The following is a 26,609-nucleotide window of genomic DNA, read 5'->3' as shown; positions in this document are numbered from 1 at the left end:
AGGGAGCAGGCTGTCTCACTGGGGGGAGTGTAATTGGGAGTATGTAGCAAGGTGTATATAAGTTCTTATGCGAGACTGACCTGATTTGTAAACTTTCACTTAAAGCACAATAAAAATTATTTTAAAAAAATAGTTGGAAAAAAAAAAAGTGCTGCCCCCAACTAGATCGTGCCCAGCTACCACCACTGACTGCTCCGACAAGGATCACAATAGAGGGTCCCAGACAGAGCTGGAGAAAAATGTATAACAAAATTCTCACTCACAAAAAAAGACCAAACTTACTGGTCTGACAGAGACTGGAGAAACCCCGAGAGTATGCCCCCTGTACACCGTTTTAACTCAGTAGTGAAGTCATTCCTGAGGTTCATACTTCAGTCAAAGATTAGACAGGCCCATGAAACAAAACAAGACTAAAGGGGCACACCAGCCCAGGGACAAGGACTAGAAGGCAGGAAGAGACAAGAAAGCTGGTTATAGGGAACCCAAGGTGGAGAAGGAGAGAGTGTCAATATGTCATGGGGTTGCCAACCAATGTCACAAAACAATATATGTATTCATTGTTTAATGATAAACTAATTTGCTTTGTAAACTTTCATCTGAAGTACAATTAAAAAAGGAAAAGAAAAAAAAAGTGCTGCCCCCAACTGGACTACGCCAAAAGCTAAGACGTTTCCTGAATACAACCTAACACTTCAAGGGACAGAGTAACGGGGCCGGGGGGGTGGGGGGTCTGGGGACCATGATTTCAGGGAAAGTCTAAGTCAATTGGCATAACAAAATCTATTAAGAAAAGGTTCTGCACCCCACTTTGGTGAGTGGCGTCTGGGGTCTTAAAAGCTAGTAAGCGGCCATCTAAGATGCATCAATTGGTCCCAACCCACCTGGAGCAAAGGAGAATGAAGAACATCAAAGACACAAGGAAAATATGAGCCCAAGAAAGAAAGGGCCACATAAACCAGAGACTCCCTCAGCCCGAGACCAGAAGAACTACACGGTGCCCAGCTACCAGCATTGACCTCTCTGACAGGGTCCACAACAGAGAACCCCTGACAGAGCAGGAGAAAAGTCGGATGCAAAGCACAAATTCTAGTAAAAAGACCAGACTTAAAAGTCTGACTGAGGCTGGAAGGACCCCAGAGGACATGGCCCCTGGACTGTTTGTAAGCCCAAAACTAAAACCGTTCCTGAAGCCAACTCTTAGACAAAGATTAGACTGAACTATAAGACATTAAATGATACTTGTACTTCTTAGCTCAAGTAGATACATGAGACTAAACGGGCGAGAAAAACAAAAAGGTCCACATAAACCAGAGACTACATCAGCCTCAGACCAGAAGAACTAGATGGTGCCCGGCTACAAGTGATGACTGTCCTGACAGGGAACACAACAGAGAACCCCTGAGGGAGCAGGAGAGCAGTGGGATGCAGACCCCAAATTCTCATAAAAAGACCAGACTATAATGGCCTGACAGACTAGAAGGACTCTGGAGGTCATGGTCCCCAGACCTTCTGTTAGCCCAAGACAGGAACCATTCCCAATCCCAACTCTTCAGACAGGGATTGGACTGGACTATGGGATAGAAAATGATACTGGTGAAGAGTAAGCTTCTTGGATCAAGTAGACACATGAGACTATGTGGGCAGCTCCTGTCTGGAGAAGAGATGAGAGGGCAGGGGGGTCAGAAACTGGGAGAATGGACACGAAAATAGAGAGTGGAGGGAAGAAGTGTGTTGTCTTATTAGAGGGAGAGCAATTAGGGGTATATAGCAAGGTGTATACAAGTTTTTGTATGAGAGACTGTCTTGGTTTGTAAACTTTCACTTAAAGTACAATTAAAAAAAAAGGGGGGAGGGGGCAGCTCCTGTCCGGAGGTGAGATGAGAAGGCAGAAAGGGACTGGAGCTGGTTGAAGGGACATGGGAAATACAGGGTGGAGAGGAGGAGTGTGCTGTCACGTTGTAGGGAGAGCAACTAGGGTCACATAGCAATGTGTGTATAAGTTTTTGTATGAGAAACGGACTTGAATGGTAAACTTTCACTTAAAGCACAATAAAAAAAAAAAGTGCTGCCTCAAAGGTGGACACATCCAAATGTCTATCGACAGGTGAATGAAAACAAAATGTGGTATATCCATACTATGGAATATTGTTGTTGTTGAGGCCGTTGAGTCAATTTCAACCCATAGCAACTCCGTGTGACAGAAGAGAACTGCCCCATAGGGTTTTCTGGGCTGTAATCTTTACGGGAGCAGATCTCCAGGTCTTTCTCCCATGGAGCTGGAGCCACTGGGTGGGTTCAAACTGACAACCTTTTGGTTAGCAGCTGAGTGCTTAACCATTGTGCCACCAGAGCTCCTAATGGAATATTACTCAGCCATGAAAACAAATGAAGTTTAATGCACACTACAACGTGGATGAACCTTGAAAATATAAGTGAAATAAGCCAGACACAGAAGAACAGATACTGTATCATCCTACTTACATGAAACATCTAGATTAAGAAAATGCATAGAGACCAAAGGTTATCAGTGGTTACCAGGGGCAGAAGGAAGGGGGGAATGGGGAGTTATTGCTTAAAGGACATTGAGTTTCTGCAGAGGGTGATGGAAAAATTTGGAAACAGATAGTGGTGATGGTTGTACACCGTATCAAAACCCACTGCCGTCAACTTGATTCCAACTCACAGCAACCCTATAGGACAGAGTAGAGTTGCCCCATAGGGTTTCCAAGGCTGTAATCTTTACTGAAGCAGACTGCTACATCTTTCTCTCAAGGAGTGGCTGGTGGTTCCAACTGTCAACCTTTCGGTTAGCAGCCGAGCACTTAACCACTGCACCACCAGGGCTCCTTCCTTGTTGCACACCATAGTGAACGTAATGAATGTCACTGAATTTTGCACATAAAAAATGTTGAAATGGGAAATATTTCCTTATATATATTTTTATCATCCAAAAAAAAAACCCTGAAAAAAAATGTGCTGGGAAGTCCTACTCCGTCTCTTTCTTTCCTTAATGCATCCCCTGTAGGCCCTGCCTACTTCTCTCCCTGGCTTGCTCCCAGGGCTGGGTGGGGAGCCCCTTTGCACTCTGTCCCTCCCTGGCCACCTCTGTCTTTGGCAGACACAGAGGTGACCCACAAATTAAAAATACCCTGATTCCAATGGGAGTGGTTTGCAGGCAGGGGTAGAACCTTTTTCTCTGCCCCACAGTGCCTGACACAGAGCAAGGGTGCAAGACATACTCATTAAACGAATGTGTACAAATGATGAGAACAAACTGTGTGACTCAGGTAATTTTACTCAGGATTCCCTGCTCCTCAGGGGACCTAGTAAAATAAAAAACTGCTGTCCCCAGATCAAGGGCAGAGATGTGGTAGAGCTTCCCAAAGTTTGAGAACCTTACTGCTGAGCACCTAGCATAGGAGAGGTGGCCAGCTCTGTCCAGGTAGGAAGAGGAGTAGAGGGCTAGCATTTCCCAGTGACAGCTCTGGGCAGGGGCAGCTGGCCACCCCACTGGGTCATCACTCCCTCCAGAGACTCACCCAAACATGGCTGCCGTCTGCCGGGTGTTCTGCTGGGGCGGGGTGGAGGTGCTTGTGGACAGGAGGGCATCGTTGCCTGCCTTCTCCCAGTCAAAGGCCTCATTCTCCGCAATGCCCCGCTCCTTCATGCTGTTCTCAAACACCGACATGATCAACTGTGGGGAGGGGGTGGCGGGAGGACAGAGAGGTGACCCCGGGGCTAGCCACGAGGAAGGGGCAGTTGCTGGGATTACAGGGGGAAGAGAGTGGCCTTCCAGGACAGGGGTGGGCCTGGAGGGGGCATTGGAAGGAGAAGGGCACATCAATTTTAAATGAAAACATGCATAGAATATGCAAATCATCATGCAAATGATCATCTCAGTTTAAGCTCCACTGGTTGGATCCAAGCCCTCTAAGATCTGGCCCCTGATGACCACTTCAGCCTCCTCTGCCATTCTTACCAGCTCAGCACAAGGATCAGCAGCCCTAAACCACTAGGTGGTTTCTCAGACCCACCACATAGGCTGCCTCCACTGCCTCGGATGCCTTCCCACTCGTCCTCTCCTCTCTGAAGCCTCCTCTGGTTCCCCCACCCCCAGAACTCATCCCTCCCAACTCCCCTTCACTGGACACAGCACACCAGATTTGAATGGTTAACATGCCTGTCTGCCAACTCTACATCTCTAGCAGCCAGCATGGGCCCAGCACAGTTTGTGCTCACAGTCTGGAGGACCCCACAAGGCTGTGCAAGGATGGGGGCCATGGCCTCCTACTGCCTGAGGCACCCCTCCTAGCAACCAGGGCTCTGCATTCAAGAAGCACTGGACAGCTGTAGAGCCTCTGAGGTCCCCTGATGGGTACCCTTCTGTCTTGGCTCTCTCCAGGATGTAGGGCAGGTCTTCTTTGCTGGCAGGGCCCTCAACTTCATTGAGTGCCTACTGTGTGCAGACATTGTCTAAACTGCTCACGTTCCCCACAGTGTGCAGCCCCATGCCACGCGCATAGTAGACCCTTGGCAGAACACTGCAGAAGTCTTCCCCATTCTCCAATCAGGAACAGTGGGTTCCAGAGGGGTGTGGTGGGAGTGTCTTAGAAAGAGCACTGGACTCGGAGTCAGAACTGTGCTGAGCACTGCCCTGCTTCTAACTATAGTATTGGGCCGCAGTTTCCTCATCTATGAAATGGGACAGTCATCCCACTTGGCCTTCTGCAGAGTTTTGATGTAAAGTACTTGAAAGCACTTGGATTTAGTAATTGTTACATGCTGGGATAATAATACAAGTGCTCTCATTGTCATCAAAGGCTTATTTTCAAGCTCAAATGAGTTAATGCATGGAAAGGACTGGGAACAGACCTGGCACACAAAACCATAGTTACCACCAGTGTTTAGAAGAACATGAAAGAGTTTCATGCAGGTGCTCAGGGGCAAGCCAGCAGGAGCACAGGGCCTCAGCAGAAGCGGGTGCTCATGGAGGAGGTCACCCAAAGAGTGGTGTCCAGGGTAGGGGCAGGCAGGGGCATAACAAGGGTGGCAGGGGCCTACCTGGTAATCGGGCTTGGTGAAGTAGTCGAGGCTGGCGATGTGGTCCAGGAAGAGATGGAACTCAGATGGCATATGCTTCAGCAGCATCCGGTGTTCATACTTCTCCTTGATCATCCCCACCTGCTCCTGGAGGCAGAGAGCACAGGGAGATGGAGTCTCAGTCACACCCACGGTCTCTCACCTCCTCAGGCCCAGCTGTCTGGGGCTCACCTTATCCTTGATCTTTCTCCAGGGCAGCTGGCCCACTGCAAACTCAACCAGCATATAGAAGAGGGACCACAGGTCATCGTGGCGGCCCATCTCCTGGGGAGCAAAGGAAAAGGGTCATCCATAGCTCTCAGCTCCTTCCCTAGGAATGGGGGGATGGTCCTTTTCTGAGGCGCGTCTGTCAGGGAGGCCTGACGCCCAGGCACCTATGAGTAGAACTAAGGTCTCCCTGAGGCCATGTCTCTATTCCCAACCCCCCAACCCACAAAGGATCCCGCTTCTGTCTATTTATTCTCACCGCACAGTGATAGGTGATGGGAACAGAGAGGATGGGATCTCAGAATAAAAGGAAGAAGGCAAAGTCAAGGGGAGCCAACAGTGGAGGCTTCTTCCAACACAGGGTATCTGGGGTGGTAGATTCCAGCCCCCATTCCATACTTCGCTCCCCACCTTGACATCAGCTACCCATCCCACCCACTTCCCCAATATCATACTCATCCCCTGACCTGTGCCCATTCTGCCCCTACATCCCTCAGTCTGAGTTCTGCCACTCACCCGGTTCTTGTGGGCATTGACTGAGGCATAGCGAACGGTCCCTCGAAACCCAGCCACGTTCCGAGGCTGCAGAGGAGAGAACACAGGAGCCTCACCCACTGCCTCTGGCCTCAGCCACAGCCCAGCCATGTTGACCTGTTCAAGCTAGACCTGACACACCAACCCTGTGATTTGCTCTCCTACCTCCTATTCCTAAATCCCTGGACTCCTGACCCAGCTCACTGCTCCCACATCTGTCCTTGGCCAGAGTGGGCAGAAAGATCACAGGGTATGGCTGGGGCATCCACCAAAAGCCCAAGCTAAGGGAGAGTGGGGATGGGGTGAGCAGAGGCCCCAGAGTTGGATGATGCTGATGCTGAGCACAAGGCCAGGCCTGCTTAGGTGGCTGCAGGAAAAGTTTGTGGAGGGGGACATTCTGGGAAGTGTCCCCAGATTGAGGTCTGGGGTGGATAGTCATCCACTGTCCTGACACCCCTGGGAGTGGGGGCACGGGATTTGTGAAAGCAGTACTCACAGGCCGGACGTCCCCCGTGGTGTTGGTGTACTGCCGGGCCAGCCCGAAGTCTAACATGTAGCACTTCCTGTAGGTGGAGGGCAGCCTGCCCATGGCAAAGTTTGACTGGGGAAGACAGTAGCTGTGAGCCCTAAGGGCTCCAATCCCACCTGGCCCACCTTCAAGGGAAACAGCTTTGCAACCGGGGTGAAGGAGCCTCAGCCCACATGAACTCACATGAGAATAAAACATCAATGTTCGGGTTACGGTTTATGAAGCTCACGTTATCTCGTCTGAGGGGCAGGTGTGATTATCCTCATTTTAGAGCTGGGGACACTGAAGGTCAAAGAGGTTAGGGGGCTTCTCCATGATCAAATGGCAAGTGATGGCCAGCTGGGGCTTGAAATCGTGTGTCTCAAACTCTAAATCCTTGACACTCCCCAGCAGGGCTGTATAGTTTAGTGAAACCCATCTTGCTCTGAGGCAGACAGAAGAGACCTGGGTTGTTCTTTTTGCATGACCTTGGGCAATTCAACTAACCTCTCTGGGCCTTAGTTTTCACTCCTGTAAAGATTCAAGATCCAAGTCACCACAAGACCAGCTACCTGTAATTCCTTAGGCCCCTCAGTTTCTTTCCCTCCATCCCTCCCCACTCCTTAACTTTTCTATGTTCAAGGACTATTCAGGTCAGGGATGAGGGATGAGGAAGAGAAGAGAGTAGAAGAGAAGGTGTGGGCACAGCCAAGGGGAGGGCAGGGGTGTGTGCTCCTGGGAGGCAGGGGAAAGGAGGAGACGGGGCTCTGGACGGAGAGTGGGTGTGGGGGTCTGGGTGGAAGAGGCTGTCCCAGCCCCACTGCTGTTCTGGAGAAGAAACAGGGACCCAGAGAGAGAGAGGAGGAGGAGGTATGCTTTGGAGGAAGGGACAGAGGGTGAGGTGGGGTGTGGTGCTCACCGGCTTAATGTCCCTGTGCAGGAAGCCCACAGAGTGGATGGCCTCAATGGACTCTAGGATCTGCTTGCCCAGCCGCAGTGTGGTGCTCAGTGTGAAGGTGCCTCTCGGCTGGCTGCGGCGCAGGTCAGCCAGGTTCCGGCCCTGGGAGGTAGGGATGGGCCCACCTCAGTGGCCAGTCCAACCATCACCACCACCACCAGAACACTCTGTCCAGCCTGCTCCCAAGATTGGGCCCCTCACCATTCTTGCCAGGAGCTCCAGTCTGCCTTCCTCCTCCCTACCCCAGGAGTCACAGCCCAGACTCTTGAGAGAGGATGGGCCACAAGGACTCACCTGCAGCTGCATTACTACATAGTTGAACTTCTCGTTCCTGCCACAGCCAATGAACCTGCACACGTGGTCCTTTCCTGAGGGACACAGACAAGGGTCTCCCAACTCCAATTCTTTCCTCACTTTCAACCCTAAGGTGGGGTCCTGGTACACCTTGGTTCTTCTCTGCCCTTGTGCCCCAGTCCTGGGCCCATGACCACCATTCCCATCACCTCCCTCTGCCCTATCATCTTTCTTAGACTTTGACTCCATTACCTCCTCAAACCATGGTCCTATCCCACCTATCCCATCAGCTCCCCATTAGCTCCTGGCTCTATCACCTCTTCCCTCCACCATACTGCATCCCCTCTCCCCAACTTCTTATCCTATCAGCTCTCTCAGCCCCTGGCTCCGTCATCTCTTTCCAACCATTCCCTTGCTCGCACCTTGCAGCTTCTTGAGCACGGCCACCTCCATCTTGAGGACCTGCTTGGGCTGCTGGGCTGACTCCACCTTGAGGGCTACATTCTCCCTGGTCAGCAGGTCCATGGCCTCGTAGATCTCACCAAAGCCCCCGCCTCCGATCTTCTTCAGCTACAGAGATGGGGTTGGAGGGTACAGGGACCAGGCTGAGCAGGTCCGCATTCCACCCATGCTGGGTCACCTCCTTCATCGGTGGGGGCCAGGGGAGATCCTTGAAGGGGAGGACCTATGTCTCCCTTTCTTGTTCTACCCCATCCCTGCTCCTGCCTCCTCTCCCAGTGCCACGAGACAGACAGCTCAGCCCATGGATGTACAACCATCCTTGGGGACAAGCATGCACACACACAGACACACAGATGCATACAGACAGACAGACACAGGGCTATATGTCAGAGTGGGCAGTGGGAAAGGATATGAGGCCTGTGATTCCATATTGACACGGAGATAAGCTTCTGTAGGATTCTGAGGAGATAATGGGGCCGTCCTGGACCTAGACAACAAACACCACCCCTGAAGAGGCTGAACAACTTCCATCCAGAAGGAAAACCAACTTCCAGGACATCCCAGGCTCATGGTAGATCCCACAAGGAATCCGGCTCTTCCTGAGGTAGGCAGTCTCTTGAAAGACGTCACCAGAGGGAGAGAGTTGGGGGAGGAGTGAAAGAGGACTCAGCAAAGGGTGCTCACTGCCCCTGCCACTGCGGAAGCTCACACCACTCCACAGGTCCCTAGTTAGATGTCCAGACCAGAGGATGCCCCTTTCCAGGCAAGCGGGGCACTATGGCAGCAGGGTGGGGATGGAGGCTTGGAGAAGAAACTGTCTACTCCTGGAGGGCAGTGCAGCGGTGATCGAACCCACTAAGCCCTCCTCCTTCGGCATCCCAGCCCACCTGGAACCTTCACGTGGGGAGGGAAGAGGGGATGTGATCAGGGTGGTGAAGAGATAAACAGTGCCCACTCTGTCTATACCAGACCCCTAAGGTCAAAGCAGTCTGAGAACCCTCCTCTTTCTTGGTCCCATCCCTGAAGGGAGAAAAGGAAACAGGGAGGGTGTCAGGATCAAGCTGGATCCTCAGGACCATTCCGAGCTGACATCACTACTCCCAGGAACAAGGTGGCAAATGCATTACAATCAGCAGCAGACCCAGGAACCCTGCAGTAGACCCCAGTGCAGCCCCGGGGTGGATAGGGCAGTGAGCTCAGCGGGCAACAGCTACAGTGCTGAGGCTGGAGGAAGCATCCTAGCACTAGAAGCTGGCTGGGTGAAAAGATGAGAAGGTGAGCTGGGGCAGGAGGACGGCAAAAAGAACTCTTGGAGCCAGAGTCTGAGCCCAGAAGGCCTAAAAAGTGCCTGGCAACTAAACCAAAAGCCAAACCAGTTGGTGTCAAGTTGACTCCAACTCGTAGTGACCTCATGTATGCAGAGTAGAACCGTGCTCCATAGGGTCTTCAATGGCTGTGATCTTTCAGAAGTAGACTTCTAGGTCTTTCTTCCAAGTTGGGTTTCAAAGCCAAGTTTTGGTTAGTAGCTGAGCGCGTAACCATTTGCACCCCCCAGGGACTACCTGGCAACTAGTAGGTGTTTCATAAATTCCTGTTGCATGAAGACAAGGAGAAGCTGGACGGGGCAAAAGGAGGTTCCCAGAGGCCGAGCTGCAGTATTTCACTATGGTGTGACAGGACAAGGATTCAGCAGCACCACCACAAGGGAGAGAACTGGTAGGGCGAAACCTAGAGAGGGGCCCGTTGGATGAGAACTAAGAGATGAGGTGATGATGGCCAGCTCCGGGAGTGAAGAGGGTGAGAAAAGGCAGAGGGGAGAACTGTGACTAAGGAAGAATTGGTGTGTATGGGGCAGGGGTTGGGGGAGTGGGTGAGCAAAGCTGAGTTATGGGGAGGGATTAAAAATCATTTCAAGTCAGAGGTCTAGGGGGTCTTGGAGGGTGAGAGTGCTACTGGCAGTGATGGAGGAATAGGCAGAAGGTATTGAGTCTAGGCTGGGGCTCCTTTGGTTTAATAGAGATGCACAGCTCAGTTCTCCTGTCCTCAGGAAGCCCGCCCCCCATGGGTGGCCTGCTCTCTCTGAGCATACCCTGGAGCCCTCACTGTGTCCTGTTGGCTTGTAACTCAGCAGTCATAGCTGGGCTTGCTAGTGTTTAGAGCAAGGCTGCTCTGAGCCCCCAGCCTGGCTGACAACCCCTACATCTCTGTCTGTCCCTCAGCATGCATCCAACACTCGGATGCCCAGTAAATATTTAACGATGGTTGGGAATACTGGAATGGAGAGAGGAAAGGGGCAGGGCAGAGCTGGAGGGCTGGGAGTTCCCAGCAGGTTACAGTTGAAACTCCTCCAGAAAGAGAGAAGGATGAAGAGAAGAGTTAGAACAGAAGTAGAGGGCTGGTGCAATCTGGAAGATTACTGTGCCCAGAAGAAGACAGGAAAAGAGGAAGGAGGAAGAGCAATGAGAAAGCAGAGTCCCTCTCTACTTCAGATAAAACTTAAAGTCAGACTTCTGGAAAATTTTCAAATCCAGGAGAGTGCAGACTCGGAGCTTAAAAGATGCAGTGGCAAGTCTTCCTCTGGGAACTTTAGACACAGGGGAGATTCTAATATCTTCTAGATTCCTTTATGGTGTGTGGGCATAGAGGAAAGGGCAAGGGAGTTGGAACAACCACCACATCTTAGGTTCTGTCCTCCAGATTCACAGAGGTCACCTCGGTTAATTCCCAAAGGCTCCTAATGACCTAGGTGAGGCAGGTCATATGAGTCCCCATTTTGCACATAAGGAAAACTGAGGCACAGAGTTAAGCATCTTGCCTCAGGTCACCTTGCTTGTCATTGTCAGCAGCCATGGAGTCAGTCCCCTGACTCACGGCAACTCCACGTGTTACAGAGTAGAACCACTCCATAGGGTTTTCTTGGCTGTAATCTTTACGGAAGTTCACCAGGTCTTTTTTCTGCAGAGCCTCTGGGAGGGTTCAAAGCGCCAACCTTTCGGTTAGCAGCCTATCGCAAACTCCTTGCCCCACTCTGGCTCCTAATCAATCTGATTCAGTTTTTATAATAGAGCAGTTAAGATGTGAGTTCTGTCAACCACATCAGGATTAAAAGTGTGAGAGCTGAATTTCACCCTTTTAAAACAAATTTTTAAAAATTATTCATCTGAGACCAAATGGACATGGTTATTCTAAAGCATACGTGAGAAGTTTGGCGGGCAGTGAGACTAAATTAATGGGAGTGGAGCAACTAGAACAGAAATAATAAGAATATTGACGAAAACTGAAGAATGCAACCAGCATCACTGAACATTGTGTGTAGAAATTGGTGAATGGGAACCTGTTTTGCTATGTATACTTTCACCAAAAATACAATAAAATACCAAAAAGTGCGAGCGCTGAGATTCAAGCCTACATCTACTGGCTCCAAAATCCTTGCTGAGGGTAAGTATGGAGGACTCTGGACAGCCAAGGCATTAAATTTCCCTAGATTTCCCAGGGTGCCCAAGGCTATTTCTCTGCCCCTTCATTTTCAAACAGAGCCCACTTCCCCTTCCTTAGTCCCTTCCTTACCACTCCCTACACATGGAAGCTACCTAGGGCAGGAGTGGGCATCTGTACCCACCCACTCACCTAACACTCCCCCTCCCTGGGCCCCACAGCCAGGGCAGACTTATCCTTTAGGCACAGTGACTAGGCCCACATACTTTTAGGGTGTCAGTGAAGCCCATGAAAATGTTTTGATTTCTTTTAAAATCAGGAGAATATGAATTTTTAGGTCAAAGAAAATGTTTTATGTTAATATACTCATCTTTATAGCAATGCAGTCATAAAATACAACTTTTCGTACTCTTTTATAGAAGAAGGGGCCTACAAAAGTCAAAATGTGGCCTTGCCCACAGCCCAGGAACAGGAATGTTCTCTCAGTCTCCCTTTGCCAGACCCTATTCCTCCTCTCCTAAAAATCTCATGATCCCCTTCCCTGCGAAAGAACTTCCCTTAAACTGTAGATGCCAGCATAAGAGAACTAGCATTCACCTAGGAAAAAGGAGACCCGGTTTCTTAGGCTAGGCCTAGATCTGGGTGACCTGGAGTGAGTTTTTTAAACTCTCTGAGTCTCTGTATTTCCCCTTTTGTAAAATGAAGAGAATTGAACTAGAATTGCTAACAAAGACTCTTTCAGCTCTATAGTCCTAATTCTTAGATGGGCTAAGTCTTGGGAACTTAACCCAACTTGTGTTGACCCAGCAGTCAGACAAACTTGGTTCCAACTACTAGTCGTGGGAATTTGGCAAAGTTGCTAATCTCTGTGCCTCAGTTTGCACACTGGTGAAATGGGATAATTACAGTATTTCCTTCAGAAGTTACCAAGATAATGCATGTGAGACGTTTTGCACCGTGTCTGGCAACAGTAAGAGCTCAAAACAAATCCAGGGCTTTTATTATTATGTATTGTTTAATATTTTGATTCTGAGAAGCACCCCTCAGGAAGAATAAAATGCTATTATTTTTTAAATGCCCCCTTGTTGCCACTGACCCCTGTTTTCTCCTGGCCACAGCCCATCTCTGGGCAGTGTTCTTAGTCCCTGAGCTCTGCCTCATGCCTCTGTCCCATCCCTCACTGAGGGGAAGCATCTGGAAACCCCTCCTCTCTAGTTCTCCAGGGGCAGGGGTGAGGGCTTTGTGGGAGGAGGGTGGGTGAGAGAGGTGGTCAGCAGGCCAAGCAGAGGCAGCACATCACCACCACTCCACCTACCTGTCTTTCCCCACCATCTCCCATTCCCTCCCTCAAAAAACAAAAGTTCTAACTCAAACTCTTGTGAATACCATGCGTGTGAAGACCATCTTTTTCTCACCTCTTCAGTGCAAATGTCATCTGCCCCCAATCTGAAGAAACTTAGAACTTGTGCCAGGGGATTCAGGGGGTCTTGGAGGAACACTTCTCACTCTGCCAGACCCTCATTCCTTTGATTACCGCCCTGGCTCTTCCTCCCTCCATTTCTGTCCTGTTATTCTCCCTCCCAAGAAGTCCCCCTCTGCGACGAAGACAGCCCCTTCCCTCACCTTTCCAAGCCCCTCCAGCCCTAGGGGTGTCCTCTTTCTCCCCGTCCCCCCAGTCCCACAGACATCTCTGACAAGGCTGCCACCTCTGCCCCTCTCCCTGGGTCTCCAGGGGACCTGCACGGCGGGTGGCTGTTGCCATGGAGACCCGCCTGCACCCTGGCCCCACCTCCTCTCCAACCCTGCACCCCCAGTGAGCTGAGCCTTCGCCTCACCCCAAAAAGCTGTGCACAAGCGCGCGCACATACACACACACACACACACTCAGTGTAAGCCTGAATCCTGCAGTTCTCTCTCCTTTCTGCCTGGCTCTCCACTCCGGTGCAGACCCACAAGCTCACACCCTAGTTCCCCCACACTAACCTATCAACCCCATAAATCCGCCCCATATCATCCTGCTCCCATAAGAAGGCATCAGAGAGCTCTTAAGAGATGGAAAGAAAGGAAGGTGGGCCGAGGACTGATTTACAGTAGGCCCCGCTCGCCAGACACTGCCTTTCCCCGCAACCTTCACGCGCCCCCCTCCCACTCAGGCCCAAAGCCCGAGAAGGGTCGGACTACATCTCCCAGCAGGCGGAGCAGACTGAAGTCCCGGGCTGGAGGAGCAAGGCACGCTGGGAGATGGAGTCTAGGCGTGTTGCACCTGCCGCAGGAACCAGTGAGGGGAGGAGGGTGGACGGAGAAGATGGAGTGCGGATGCGGTGGGAACAGCCTGCAGTGCCTCTTCCCTCAAACCCAGGCCTTTCCGTCCTCTGCGGAAGCGGAGGGGCACATGCTCATTCACTGCCCTTCTCCAAGGTCCACCAAATAAAGAGGCCCCTCCCCCCCCCCCCACCTCCACTGAGCTCTGCAGCTCCAGCCCGAACATCAACCAGGAGTTGTTCCAGGCTGAGCCAGACCGACCTGACCGAACCGGGAAAGGGCTGAGAGAGGGCGGCGCCAGAGAGAGGGTACTGGGAGAAAGTGATTGTCCACATGGGTAGGCAAAAATAATGATCTGAAAACAGTATGCAAATGAGCTCAGGGGCCCCTCCCTCCTAGGATTGGGGCGCTGAGGGCACTGCATTTAACAAGTCCCCAGGTCGTCTCTTCCCCCGCCCCCTCCTTTGGCCCAGCAGGTCACTCACCACCTTCCAGCGATCCTTGACCACGTAGTTGGCCGGCAGGATATCGGCCTGCTCCCCTCCCCCACTCATGTTGGTTTCGTCCTTAAGAGCGGCTGCTAGGCACTGCAACCGCCAGCCAGAGGGAGGGGTGTCCGCAGGGCCTGCCCTGGGGGGGCCATCTACCTGGGGGAGTGGGGAGGGACTGTGAGTGGGGGCGGCCTGCGGGCCCAGGACCACCTTGCAGAAGCGGAGGAGGGGATTTCCGCTGGGCCATAAATCTCCACTCTCCTGGCAGGCATCATTCCCGGGCCTTCTGAGCAGATGCTCCAGGGGTTATTGGGGGTAGCATTGTGTAAATACCCGAGTGGGGGTCCGGGGAGAAGATAGAAATACTATCCACAGAAAGGGAGATACAAACAAACTGGAGATGTGAAAAACCAGCAACAGGACACACATGCTGATGAATAACGGAGAGGAAAACGATGTGTAAACCGGCCATGGGGAAAATGTCCACCAAAGAGACATATGCTAACGAATGTAGGGTAGGCTTCCTAGCCAAGGGGGCGTACTAGACTGGGACTCACACTTGTATAGGAGAGACCCCAGCCAAAGACCAGTCTTTAGTGACTGACCTGTGGCTCTAGACACCCACACCTTCCCTGTGCCCCTGGAGCTGTGGCTTTTTGAAAGGGGAGACCTGCTGACCAAGGGGTGACCCAGACGGAGATCCACACCAGAGTGACAGAGGCTACTGATCACCCATGGAAGATGTGATCATAAACCCTTGAGGGTGGAGCAAAGGAGGATGCAGCTGCTGAGAGGCACATACCATTCCTCATGGAGAACCGAACCCATCCACACAGCCATGAGGTTGGGAAGCTGGGAAGTGAGCAATGGGATGAACATAAGGCTATAGACTCAAGACATGGATTTCAGAGGGACAGCAGCCCCACAAGCACTCCAGAGGGAAAGATCAAGGCTGAACTGGGGGTAGGGGAGGTGGGAGGTGAGGGGATCTAGGAGAGCAGGAAAGTGGAAAGGACCTAGCAGAAGGCAAGATGAATAGCAAGGAGGAGTAGGTCTGGGAAGGGGGAGTGGTAAGACAGCCTCTGACCACACCTTTCAGTTTTTTGAGGAACTCACAAAAATGAACACAGCTCTTGTCTAATTACCCACCCAACAAAACTTGTCTAATTAGGATGGGTGAAAGTTGGCTATCAGGGAGAGTTTTCCAACCATGAGGGTTACTCGGGGAATACAAGTATGTGCCTATGTGTGTGTATCTGTGCGTGTATGTCTCTGTGTGAGTCTGTATGTGTCTTTGTCTGTGTCTGAATGTCCATCTATGTGTCTGTGTCCTTATGTGTGTTTTTCTTCGTGTATCTGTGTGTGCTTGTGGGTGTCTGAGTGTGTCTTTGTATCTTTATATATTAGTCTACCTGTGTCTCTGGGTACGCTTATCTGTGTTTGTGTGTGGTGTGCATGCATGTAGGCAGGGGGCCTGAAGAGATGACTTTTTGAAATCCCTGCTGACCCAGCACAGGATTTGTATCTGGGATCTTTTCCTCTCCTCTTCCCCCCTATACTTTTTATTTGCACACAGCTCTGCCCTCGCAATGACCCTGCAGTGTCACAGATAGAAGAGAAAGAGGGAAGTTACTCAGGCTGAGGAAAGGAAGATAAGAGAAAATGAGAGGGCCTAAAATATCTACAAATGGGGAGGCAGGCTTCATAAACCTGTCTTCTTTGGGATGGGATCATTTCCTAGGCCTTGGTTGAGTTGTCCTGATACAGAGGGCCAGGTGGGATGGCAAAGGTGTGGAAACAACCTTCAACAGTTCATTGGGTGCCATGAGCGACATGTGAGGAAGGGATCTTTGTGGGGACGGACACTTCCATTCTTTTTCTTTCTTCAAATGACTCAGCTGAGTTGTTTGCTCCAATCCGCACAACTTCAGAGCACAGGATTATGGGAGTATCAAATAGGCTTCTTCCCTCCTTCTGCCAAACTGGGGTATGGGACACTTGAAATTTGGAGGGCATGAGGACAATGACAGGATGAAGAGAGACGGAATGGGTGTGGGGTTCTGCAATAAAGGTGGAGGAGACAGATTAAGGACAAGACTGAAGAAGCAATTGAACTGGCAACGGGGGAGGGGGTCTGTAGACTGAATGACCTCTGGTGGGCCTGTAATGGTGGATTCTATAGGTTGATGAGGAAAATTTGGGTTCTGCTCCCATTTTACAGATGGGCAAACCTAGAAGGAACAGGTGAGGTGGGAAAGAAGAGTGCAGACCAGAGGATAAATGAGGGTTACCTGCCTCTCCCTATCCACCATCCTTCCCACTCCCTGCCTCAGAGGACTAGTTACTCCTGGCTCAGACTGGAGTTGGAAGACACCAACATGAAAAACTTGGCTGCCTCCTCGGTCCATTTGGGTGTGTGGAGGCGTGGGTGTGCAGTGAGAGAGGGCTTGCAGAGGTTCCCGTGGTTGTCTGTCAGAGAGTCTGCATGTATGAGAGTACAGGGCCAGTTATGTGGGTGAGAGAGAGACAGAGAGTCAGAGAAAGATGTGTATCTAAGAAGTTGGGAACTCCTATGGATGTTTGTGAATATAAATGTTGATATGTAACTATGCAAGATATGAACCAGGTGTGTTGTGAATCTGGAAGCCTAGGTAAGGAGAAGTGAGGGAAACCAGTGAGGGGGAATGGGAACAGGTGAAAAGATGTGAAAGGGTCAGAGGGGAATGGGATGAATGGATGAGAGGTGACTGGATCAGAGGAGGGGGTTGAGTAAGATGGAGGCAGGTGAGAGAGAATGATGACATGTGAGGCAGAGACAGCCCCTTGGAGGCATTTCTGGGGACTGTTGAGGGGGTGAGAAAGTAGGCAAGGAGGCTAGTAGTGAGAGGAACAGAAGAACTAAGGACAGGGAGAGAGGTTATGGAGACAGCTGGGAATGACTTGTCAGGAGTACAGGAGAGTCAGGGGTGAAGACATATGGACAGGGGGCAGAGGTCAGTAGTGAGGAGCAAAATCCCTGGAGGACAGGCAGGAGGGGATGGGGGCAGGGAGCGGCTCCAGGCCTCGGACTGCGGCCCAGGCTGTGTAGGCCAGCGTCCCGGCTCGGGTGGAGACGGCAGCAGGGAGGGGGAGCTGGAGAAGCTGTGCCGGGAGGAGAGCCAGGCCAGAGGCCCGAGCAGCCCACAGAAGGAGCCCCTTACCCGACCCCGGCCCGGGCCGGCCGCGCCCGCCCCATCCCCCGGCCCCGCCCAGCCTCACCTGCTCTGTGCCCGCTGCGGCTGCGGCTGCGGCGGCGGCGGAGGCAGCGTCTCGGGGCGGTGCATCCCCCGGGGCCCAGGCGGGGCGGGGGCGGGGGCGGCTCAGTGCGGCGCTGGGCGGCCCGCTCCCTCCGGCGGCGGTGGCGGCGGCCTCCCGACCGGGACCATCCCGGCCCGGCCCGGCCCGGCCCCGATCCTCTTCGGGCGACGGCGGCGGCAGCAGCAGAGCGGGGAGCTGCCCACAATGCACTGCGCCGCCAGCATCAGCACCAGCCCTGACATCACCGCCCCACCGCCCCAGCTCTTACATCACCGCCGCTTCTCTGACATCACATTCTACCTTGACCCTCTCTTAACTCGTCCAGCCCTAGGACTCCCTCTTGGATGGTCCCGCCCCAGCTCTCAGGTTCTCCTCATTGGTCCCTGCCATTCACTTGACCCCATCCCCCAGCAGGACCCCATCATTCCTTACCTGCTCCCATCAACCACACCTGTCACCAGCATCTTTTATCTTTCCCATTCCCAGCATGTCCCTATCACTCCTCACCCGTCCCCATCAGCCTCACCTGACTCCCCCACTCCATCCTCCATAGGTTCGTGTTACTCTCCTCTAAACTCATTTCCCTTTACTCATCCCCATCCACCCAAACATCCGCATGCCCATTTCTTCTGACACCACCCTGCACTTCTATCCAGCACCCTTACCTGTAACTGTCACTTCACCACATACAGGCCTCCCTCTTGGCTCAATCTGTCCCTCTGATTTTTTTTCTCCCATCTGTTGACAAACTCAGTCATTGTTTCTTACTGCTTACCAAATAAGATGCACGTGTTTTACTGTGACATTAAAAACTCTTCCCAGCATGGGCCCACAGAGGCTACTACTCCTCTTATGACAGATTGGATTACTCAACATTCCCTGAACACACTCTGCGCTTTGTCTTTCCCAGCTCCTTCCATCCTTCATGCCGTCAGCAAAGGCATACTGAGCACCTTCAATAGCAATAGTAATGACAGCCGCTATTTACTACTGCCAGACACTGTTCTAACATTACACATATTAACTCATTTAATCCTTTCAACAACCCTATGATGTAGGGGTATTATTGTTATCCCATTCTATAGCTGAGGAAACTAAGATACAGATAGGCTAAGTAGCTTACGTTAGGTTACAGAGCTAGCAAGTGGCAGAGCTGGCATTCAAACCCTGGCTCCAGAGACCACACTTCTAACCACGATGCTGGGCTGCTGTAAAGAGGAAGGATCATTTAGTCTTCAAGATTAGTCAGGGGAGGCATCTCAGAGTAGGCAGAGTCAGCTTTAATTTAAAGAATTAGTGGGGGTTTGCCAACGGGCAAGTGGGGCCAGGGCCGGGAGTTCCCTGGTGGAGGAGCTTCTCAGCTCAGAGATTCCAGGTCCAAAGGATATGCTATTCTCCTGACTCTTGTTTCTTGGTGGTATGAGGTCCCCCTGCCTGCTCACTTCCCTCTTTTATATCTAAAAAGAGATTGGCTTAAATTGTAGATTAATCTTGTAGATTGAGTCTATATAACTGCCACTAATCCCATCTCATTAATGTCACGGAGATAGGATTTACAACACATAGGAAAACCACATCAGATGACAAAATGGTGGACAATCACACAATGACCTAACCAGGTTGACAGATATTTTGGGGGTACATAATCGTGAATCCATGACAACGTTCAAGAGCAAGTTTCAGCGTCTCTTCTGGACATCCATTTTGGTCTTTTCTTTCTTTCTTGTCTTTTTAATGACCTCTTGCTTTCTTCATGTATGAGGTCCTTGATGTCATCCCACAGCACATCTTCAGTCATTAATATCAAATGCATCAAATTTATTCTTGAGATGGTCTCTGAATTCAGGTGAGGTACCCTCAAGGTCGTATTTTGGCTCTCGTGGACTTGTTTTAATTTTCTTCAGCTTGAACTTGCATATGAACAATTGATCATCTGTTCTGCAGTCAGCCCCTGGCGTTATTCTGACTGATATGACATTGAGCTTCTCCATCATCTCTTTCCACAGATTCCATTCATCTGATTCCTGTGTATTCCATCTGGCAAGGTCCACTTGTATAGTCGCCATTTATGTTGCTAAAAAACAGTAATTTTGAGTAGAGGACAAACACAGTCTGTTCTAGGTATTGCGTTAGAATTCTAGGTTAATAGGTTCTTTCTTTCAGTGCTTTAGAAAGGTTGCTGTACTGTCTTCTAGTTTACAGCATTTCTGATGAGAAAACTGCAGTCATCCTTATCTGTTTTCCTCTGTATGTAATGTATTTTTTACTCCTCTGAGTACTTTTAAGATTTTCTCTTTATCACTGGTTTTAAGCTGCTTGATGATGATATGCCTTGATGTAGTTTTATTCATGTTTCTTGTGCTTGAGGTTCATTGAGCTTCTTTGTGTCTGTGGATTTGTAGTTTTTTCATCAAATCGGGAAAAATTTTTGCCTATTTTTTTCTCAAGTATTTTTTCTACCACGCCCTCTTCCTTCAGGGACTTCCTTTCAGGAATTCCCCTGCTTGAATTTTGTCCCACAGCTCACTGATGCTTTGCTATTTTTTTCCCAGTCTTTTTTCTCACTGTGTGTCATCTTGGATAGTTCCTATTGCTTTGTGTTAAAGTTCATTAATCTTTTCTTTTGTGGCATCTAATCTGCTGTTAATTCCAGCCAATGTATTTTTCATTGTATTTTACATCTCTAGAAGTTTGATCTGGGTCTTATAAATATCTTCCATATCACTACTTAACATGTTCAAATTTCCTCTAGCTTCTTGAACATGTGGAATAGAGCTATAATAACTGTTTTAAAGTCCTTGTCTACTAATTTTATGATCTAGATAATTTCTGGATCAGTTTCAATTTATTTTTGTCCTAGTTATAGGTCATGTTTTTCTACTTCTTTCCATACCTGGTGATTTTTGATTGGTTGCCAAACATTGTGAATTTTACTTTGTTGAGTCTTGGATATTTTTGTATTTCTGTAAATGTTCTTTTTGTGTGTGTGTGTGTATGCTTTAGGTGAAAGTTTACAGCTCAAGTTAATCTCTCATACAAAAATGTATACACATATCATTATGTGACACTAGTTGCAGTCCCTATAATGTAACAGCACATTCTCCCTTTCCACCTCAGGTTTCCTGTGCCCATCCAACCAGCTCCTGTCCCTTCCTGTCTTCTCATCCCACCTACGGACAGGAGCCACCCATTTGGTCTCATGTATCTACTTGAACTAAGAAGCACACTCTTCATGAGTATTATTTTATGTTTATAGTCCAGTCTAATCTATGTCTGAAGAGTGGGCTTTGGGAATGGTTTTAGCTCTGGGTTAACAGAGCATCTGGGAACCATAGCTTCGGGGGTTCCTCCAGTCTCAGTCAGACCATTAAGTCTGGTCTTTTTACACTAATTTGAGTTCTGCTCCACACTTTTCCCCTGCTCCATCAGGGACTCTCTGTTGTGTTCCCTGTCAGGGTGGTCATTGGTGGTAGCCAGGCACCATCTAGTTCTTCACCATCAACCAGACTCAAGCTGATTGAGTCTCTGGTTTATGTGGCCCTTTTGTCTCTTGGGCTAATATTTTGTTCGTGTCTTTGGTGTTCTTCATTTTCCTTTGCTCCAAGTGTGTTGGGAACAATTGATGCATCTTAGATGGCTGCTCACAAGCTTTTAAGACACCAGATGCACTCACCAAAGTGGGATGCAGTCTGTAAATATTCTTGAGCTTTGTTCTGGGTTGCAGTTCATTTACTTATAAACAGCTTTATCCTTTCAAGTTTTACTTTTTATTGTATGGGACCAGAGCAGCCTCTAATCTAGGACTAATTTTTCTCTACCACTAAGGCAAAACTCTTCTACATACTTTACCCAATGCCCCATGAAGTATGAGGTTTTCCAACTCAGCTGCTGGGAACAGGCACTATTTCCAGCCCATGTGAGCGCCAGAGATCATTATTTCTCCTTTCATATGGTTCTTTCTCCACCTCAGATAGTTTCCTCACATACATGTGCTAATCAGTCCCCAGGTGATTACTCCTGGGAACTCTCTGAAGATCTCCAGAGCTCTGTCTCCTATCCTGTACTCTGTCCTGTAAGCTCTCAGTGCCTTGGCTCCTCTGGAATCTCACCTGTCTCCTCAGCTGAAGAAAACAGCCAGGCTCAGCCTGGGTTCCTCCTCTAAGCACTAAAAAAAACTAGAACCTGGAAACTCCCTGCAGGCAGTAAGCTGGGGCCATTGTAAAGCTCACCTCACTTGTTGTCAGTCTTTCAGGGTTTATTGCCGTATGCTGCCTGTCTTAGTCATCTAGTGCTGCTATAACAGAAATACCACAAGAGGGTGGCTTTAACAAAGAGAAATTTATTCTCTCACAGTCTAGTAGGCTACTAGTCCAAATTCAGGGCATCAGCTCCAGGGGAAGGCTTTTTCTGTTGTCTCTGGAGGAAGGTTCTTGTTATTAGTCTTTCCTTGGTCTAGGTGCTTCTCAGCACAGGAATTTCCAGTCCAAAGAACACACTCTGCTCCCAGTGCTACTTTCTTGGTGGTATGAAGTCCCCCCACTCTGCTTATTTCCCTTTCCTTTTATCTCTTGTAAGGCAAAAGTGGTGCAGGTCACACCCCAGGGAAACTCCCTTTACATTGGATGTGACCTTAGTAAGAGTGTTACAATCCCACCCTAATCCTCTTAAACATAAAATTACAATCACAAAATGGGTGACCACACAATACTGGTAATCATGGCCTAACCAAGTTGACACATATTTTGGGGGGACACAATTCAATCCATGACACTGCCTGATGTCCAATGTTTGAAAATCATTGTTTTGCATAACCTAATTTTTTAGTTGTTAAAGGTGGGAGGGCGAATCTGGTCCCTGTTACTCCCTCTTGGCTAGAAGCAGACATTTCATGTGGGTGTTAAAGGACAGGAGTTTGAGGGTAAACTGAAAGGAATCCTCCAGATGTCTCGATTTCTGCCTTCATTGAATCGCTCAACTTCTTGCGCGTCACTGCATAGCACAATCTGACTTCTCCTGTCCTTGTGTTAAGACTGGCCTTTCCCAAAACCAAATAGAGTCTAAAATCTCAGGCTCTACTCCTTTCGTAGCTCCTTTAGCATCCAATGAGCATCTCACACAAAATCAATGTTTAAAAAAAATGTGTCCCCAACCTGTAGATTAAAAGAGACTTAAAAGACATATTAAAAAATGGGTATGATCAAGCCATAGTGTCTAAGGATCCACATTTGGGTGATAAAACCATAAAGAAACATACGGAAATTTCTTTATGTTCTTTTTATCCTTACTACAGAAGTAAGGAGAGCAGTCACTTTGAGGGGGAGGAAGAGGGCTGTGATTAGGATGAGGCACATTGAAGCTTCTGGGTAGCTGAGGATCTATTTCTTGACATGGGTGGTGGTTACAAGAGTGTTTGTCTTATAATAATTCATTTGTTTCAGGTGCTTTTCTGTAGCTGGGTTTTATTTTACAATAAACAGCTATTTACTGATCTGTACCATGAATGAAAGAATGAATCTAGGCATTAAGCATCAATGGTTGCTAACATAAAAAGAGACATCCAGGCACTAAGTGCCCCCTGATGGAAGTACACACCACCACCTGTGAAGTAGTCTTGCCAAAAAATTGAATCTGAATATGATCAAGCCTCTAGATCCAACACCAAATTATAGGAAACACAGAAGACAGAGAAACATGAATTTAATAATTTTTAGTGACTGTATGGAGTTGTGCAGCCAGCACTACAACCCTGTTTCAGAATATTTCCATCACCCCACAAAGTTTCCTTGTGCCCTCTGTAGTCAATTCCTGCTGCCACACCCAGCCCCAGTCCTAGGCAAGCATTGATCTGCTTTCTGCCTCTGTAAATATGCCTTTTCTGGACATTTCATTTAAATGGCATCATATAATATGTGGTCTTTTACTATTCTCTCTACGAGTGTGTAAGTTTGACATTTTCCCTTAAAAACTAGCAAGCGGTCATCTAAGATGCATCAATTACTCCTAACTCACCTGGAGCAAAGGAGAATGAAGAACACCAAAGACCCAAGGAAAATATTAGCCCAAAAGACAGAAAGGGCCACATAAACCAGAAACTCCACTAGCCTGAGACAAGAGCTAGATGGTGCCTGGCTACCAATGACCGTCCTGACAGAGAACACAACAGAAGAGTTCCTGATAGAGCAGGAGAAAAGTGAGGTGCAGAGCTCAAATTCTAGTAAAAAGACCAGACTTAATGTTCTGACTGGGACTGGATGGAACCCAGAAGACATGGCCCCCCAGACTCTCTGTTAGCCCAGACTTGAAACCATTCCCGAAGCCAGCTCTTTTGACAAAGATTAGACTGGACTGTAAGACATGAAATGATACTAGTGAACAGAGTGCTTCTTAACTCAGGTGGATTAAAAAAAAAAAAAAAAAACTACTCAGGTGGATACATGAGGCTAAATGGGCAGCTCCTATCCGGAGGCAAAATGAGAAGGCAAAAGGGACAGGGGCTGGGTGAATGGACACCTGAAACCCTGGGTGGAAAGGAGGAACGTGCTGTCATGTTACAGGGAGCGCAACTAGGGTCACATAACAATATGTGTATAAATTTTTGTATGAGAAACTAACTTGTACTGTAAACTTTCACTTAAAGCACACATACAAAAATAAAGTTTGACATTTTCCATAATAAAAAGAAAAACAATTTTTGTTGAACTGAACAATGACATTTGTATAGCGAGTCGGAACCGACTCAACGGCAGTGGTTTTTTGGTGGTGGGTTTTGCAATGGGCTTTCACATACCTGGGGTCCCTGGATGGTACAAATGGTTAAGTGCTAGGCTACTAATTGAAAGACTGGCTTTTCAAACCCACTCAGAAGCACCTTGGAAGAAAAGCTTGGAGATCTGCTTCCAAAAGGTCACAGCTATGAAAACCCTGTGAGCTTGGTTCTACTCTGCAACACAAGCAGTCACCATGAGTCAGAGTCTACTTAATTGAAGCTGGTGTATCTGGTCTTCACATACTTTATCTCACTTGTACCATACTCACACCAGGTGAGAAAGACAGAATAACATTTCTTACCAATTTTACAGATGAGGAAGCTGAGACTCAGAGGGTTTAAGGGACTTGACCAAGGTGACAGAGTTATTTAGTAACTGAACCAGGACTCAATTCTGGACTCCTGATATCTGGTGAGATATTTTCCTATCACATACTTCTCTCCACTGCCCAGCGCCCTCATTCCCCCATCCCATCACCTAGTGCCCTGTTCCTCCAACTAGGGCCTCTCTGTTTCAAGCCTGAAAGCCTGAGCTGCCAGCCATTCCCGGTTCTGCATCCTCACCTAAGTGACAATGGATATAGAACCAATCTCAGGGTGCAGTCTCCCATCTGAAAAACAGACAAAATATCCCTTCTAGGCAAGGACTATAAGGCAGGAGGGGACAGAAAAGCTGGTAATAGGGAACCCAAGGTCAAGAAAGACAAAGAGTTGACATGTTGTGGGGTTGGTAACCAATGTCACAAAACAATATGTGTACTAATTGTTTAACGAGAAGATAGTTTGATCTGTAAACCTTCATCTAAAGTACAATAATAAAAATAAAATCAATCCATTGCTCTTCAGACCTAAAAAAAAAAAACTCTTCTACTTCCCTTCCACCTGAGGCAGAAAGGAATGCCTGCCACTTCAGAGGTGTGAGCCCAGAGAGAAGGGGGTTTGGTTCATCATTTTTTAAAGGCACAGAGGCAGAAACAAGATGCTCTGTGTGTACTTCTGCGTGTGTGTGTTCCTTACCCGGGAGGAGAGCTCGAAGGAAGGTGTGAGTAAGGATAGGAGGGTTAAAGAGGTTACTCATGAAGTCAACCTCTGTCTGACACACAAAGCATCCTTCCTAAAGATGAGAGACAGAGCGCAAGCGAGCGTCTGTGTGGGCATTATGCACAGCTGTGTATATATGTTGCCCCACATCTGTGTTATCTGTGGCTGGGCCCATCAGTGGACAGGAATACCCTGAAATTGCTGTGTCTCTATAGCTTAGCATTAAGAAAAAAAAAAAATTACTCTTGTGTCTTCTCTGTAACTCCACACTTCGGTATTTCAATAGTTCTTACTCAGGAAGAATACAGAGGAAACCACTGATGGTGCTTTCCTCTGGGGGCGCACTTTCCACTATTCCATGTGAAGTTTTTGGTTATTTGTTTTTGTTATTTTTCATGATGAAATGAGGGGGAAATCATTATTATTACTGGTGAACAATGGTGGGCTGTTTGCCTGTTTCCCTGAAGATACTGCTTTTATTAGCCCATCATGGGGCTCAGCAGATTATAGAGGGCTGTCAAATATGTTGTTGTTATGTGCCATCGAGTTGATTCTGATTCACAGAGCTGTCAAATATATCATCTCACTTAATCCACTCATTCATTTGACAAATATTTGATAAATGCTTCGTACGTGCCAGGCACAGTTCTAGAAGCCAGCGATACAGCAGTGAACAAAAAAGACAAAAATCCCCTCCCTCCTAGGAACTTACATTCTAATGGATATAGAAAGACATACAACAAAATAAATGATATGGCATATGAGAAGGAGAAAAAGCAAGGCTGGGAACAGTGATAGAGAGTCATGGGGGATGGGAGGCTGCAATATTAAACTGGGTGGTCAGGGAAGGTGACCTATATAAACCAAGACTTGAAGGAGGCGAGGTAATGAGCCATGAAGCTATTTGGGAGGCAGAGGTAACAGTAGATGCAAAGGCTCTGAGGTGAGAGCATGGCTGGCATGTTTGAGGAACAGCCAGGAAGCCAGCGTGGCTGGGGAAAAGTAATAGGAACTGGGATTGGAGAGGTAAGAAGTCTATGGGGCCGTGTGGGACTTTTGATTTTTGCCCAAAGTGGGATGGGAGCCACTAGAGGATTTTGAGCAGAGGCAGGTCATAATCTAAGTGTTCATAGAGTCAGTCTGGCTTCTGAGCGAAGGATTAACTGTAGTAGTGTTACCGCAAATTGCGGGTTCGAGCTGCCTGCCGCAAAGCCAGTACTGACACAGGAGGAGGTAAGCAGTAAGAAGGCTTTA

The 26,609-nt window shown here is 48.8% G+C and overlaps 1 protein-coding gene across 1 annotated transcript in view; it reads right to left on the bottom strand.

Moving 5' to 3' along the window:
- TTBK1 (tau tubulin kinase 1) overlaps positions 1-17,576 on the bottom strand; it is a 49,688-nt gene extending 32,112 nt beyond the window's left edge. The window contains exons 1-10 of the mRNA XM_049872857.1: positions 17,510-17,576; positions 14,246-14,407; positions 8,024-8,171; positions 7,602-7,675; positions 7,269-7,409; positions 6,338-6,442; positions 5,824-5,889; positions 5,272-5,364; positions 5,062-5,187; positions 3,540-3,694 (exon numbers count right to left, since the gene is read on the bottom strand). Of these exons, the coding sequence (XP_049728814.1) occupies positions 3,540-3,694; positions 5,062-5,187; positions 5,272-5,364; positions 5,824-5,889; positions 6,338-6,442; positions 7,269-7,409; positions 7,602-7,675; positions 8,024-8,171; positions 14,246-14,314 (977 nt within the window). The 5' untranslated portion in view covers positions 14,315-14,407; positions 17,510-17,576. The remainder of the gene's footprint in view (positions 1-3,539; positions 3,695-5,061; positions 5,188-5,271; positions 5,365-5,823; positions 5,890-6,337; positions 6,443-7,268; positions 7,410-7,601; positions 7,676-8,023; positions 8,172-14,245; positions 14,408-17,509) is intronic.
- Between the last annotated feature and the right edge of the window lie 9,033 nt (positions 17,577-26,609).

The sequence above is a fragment of the Elephas maximus genome, chromosome 1, assembly GCF_024166365.1.
Source record: "Elephas maximus indicus isolate mEleMax1 chromosome 1, mEleMax1 primary haplotype, whole genome shotgun sequence".
Classification (NCBI taxonomy): domain Eukaryota; kingdom Metazoa; phylum Chordata; class Mammalia; order Proboscidea; family Elephantidae; genus Elephas; species Elephas maximus.
This window is presented reverse-complemented; position numbering and strand designations above follow the sequence as displayed.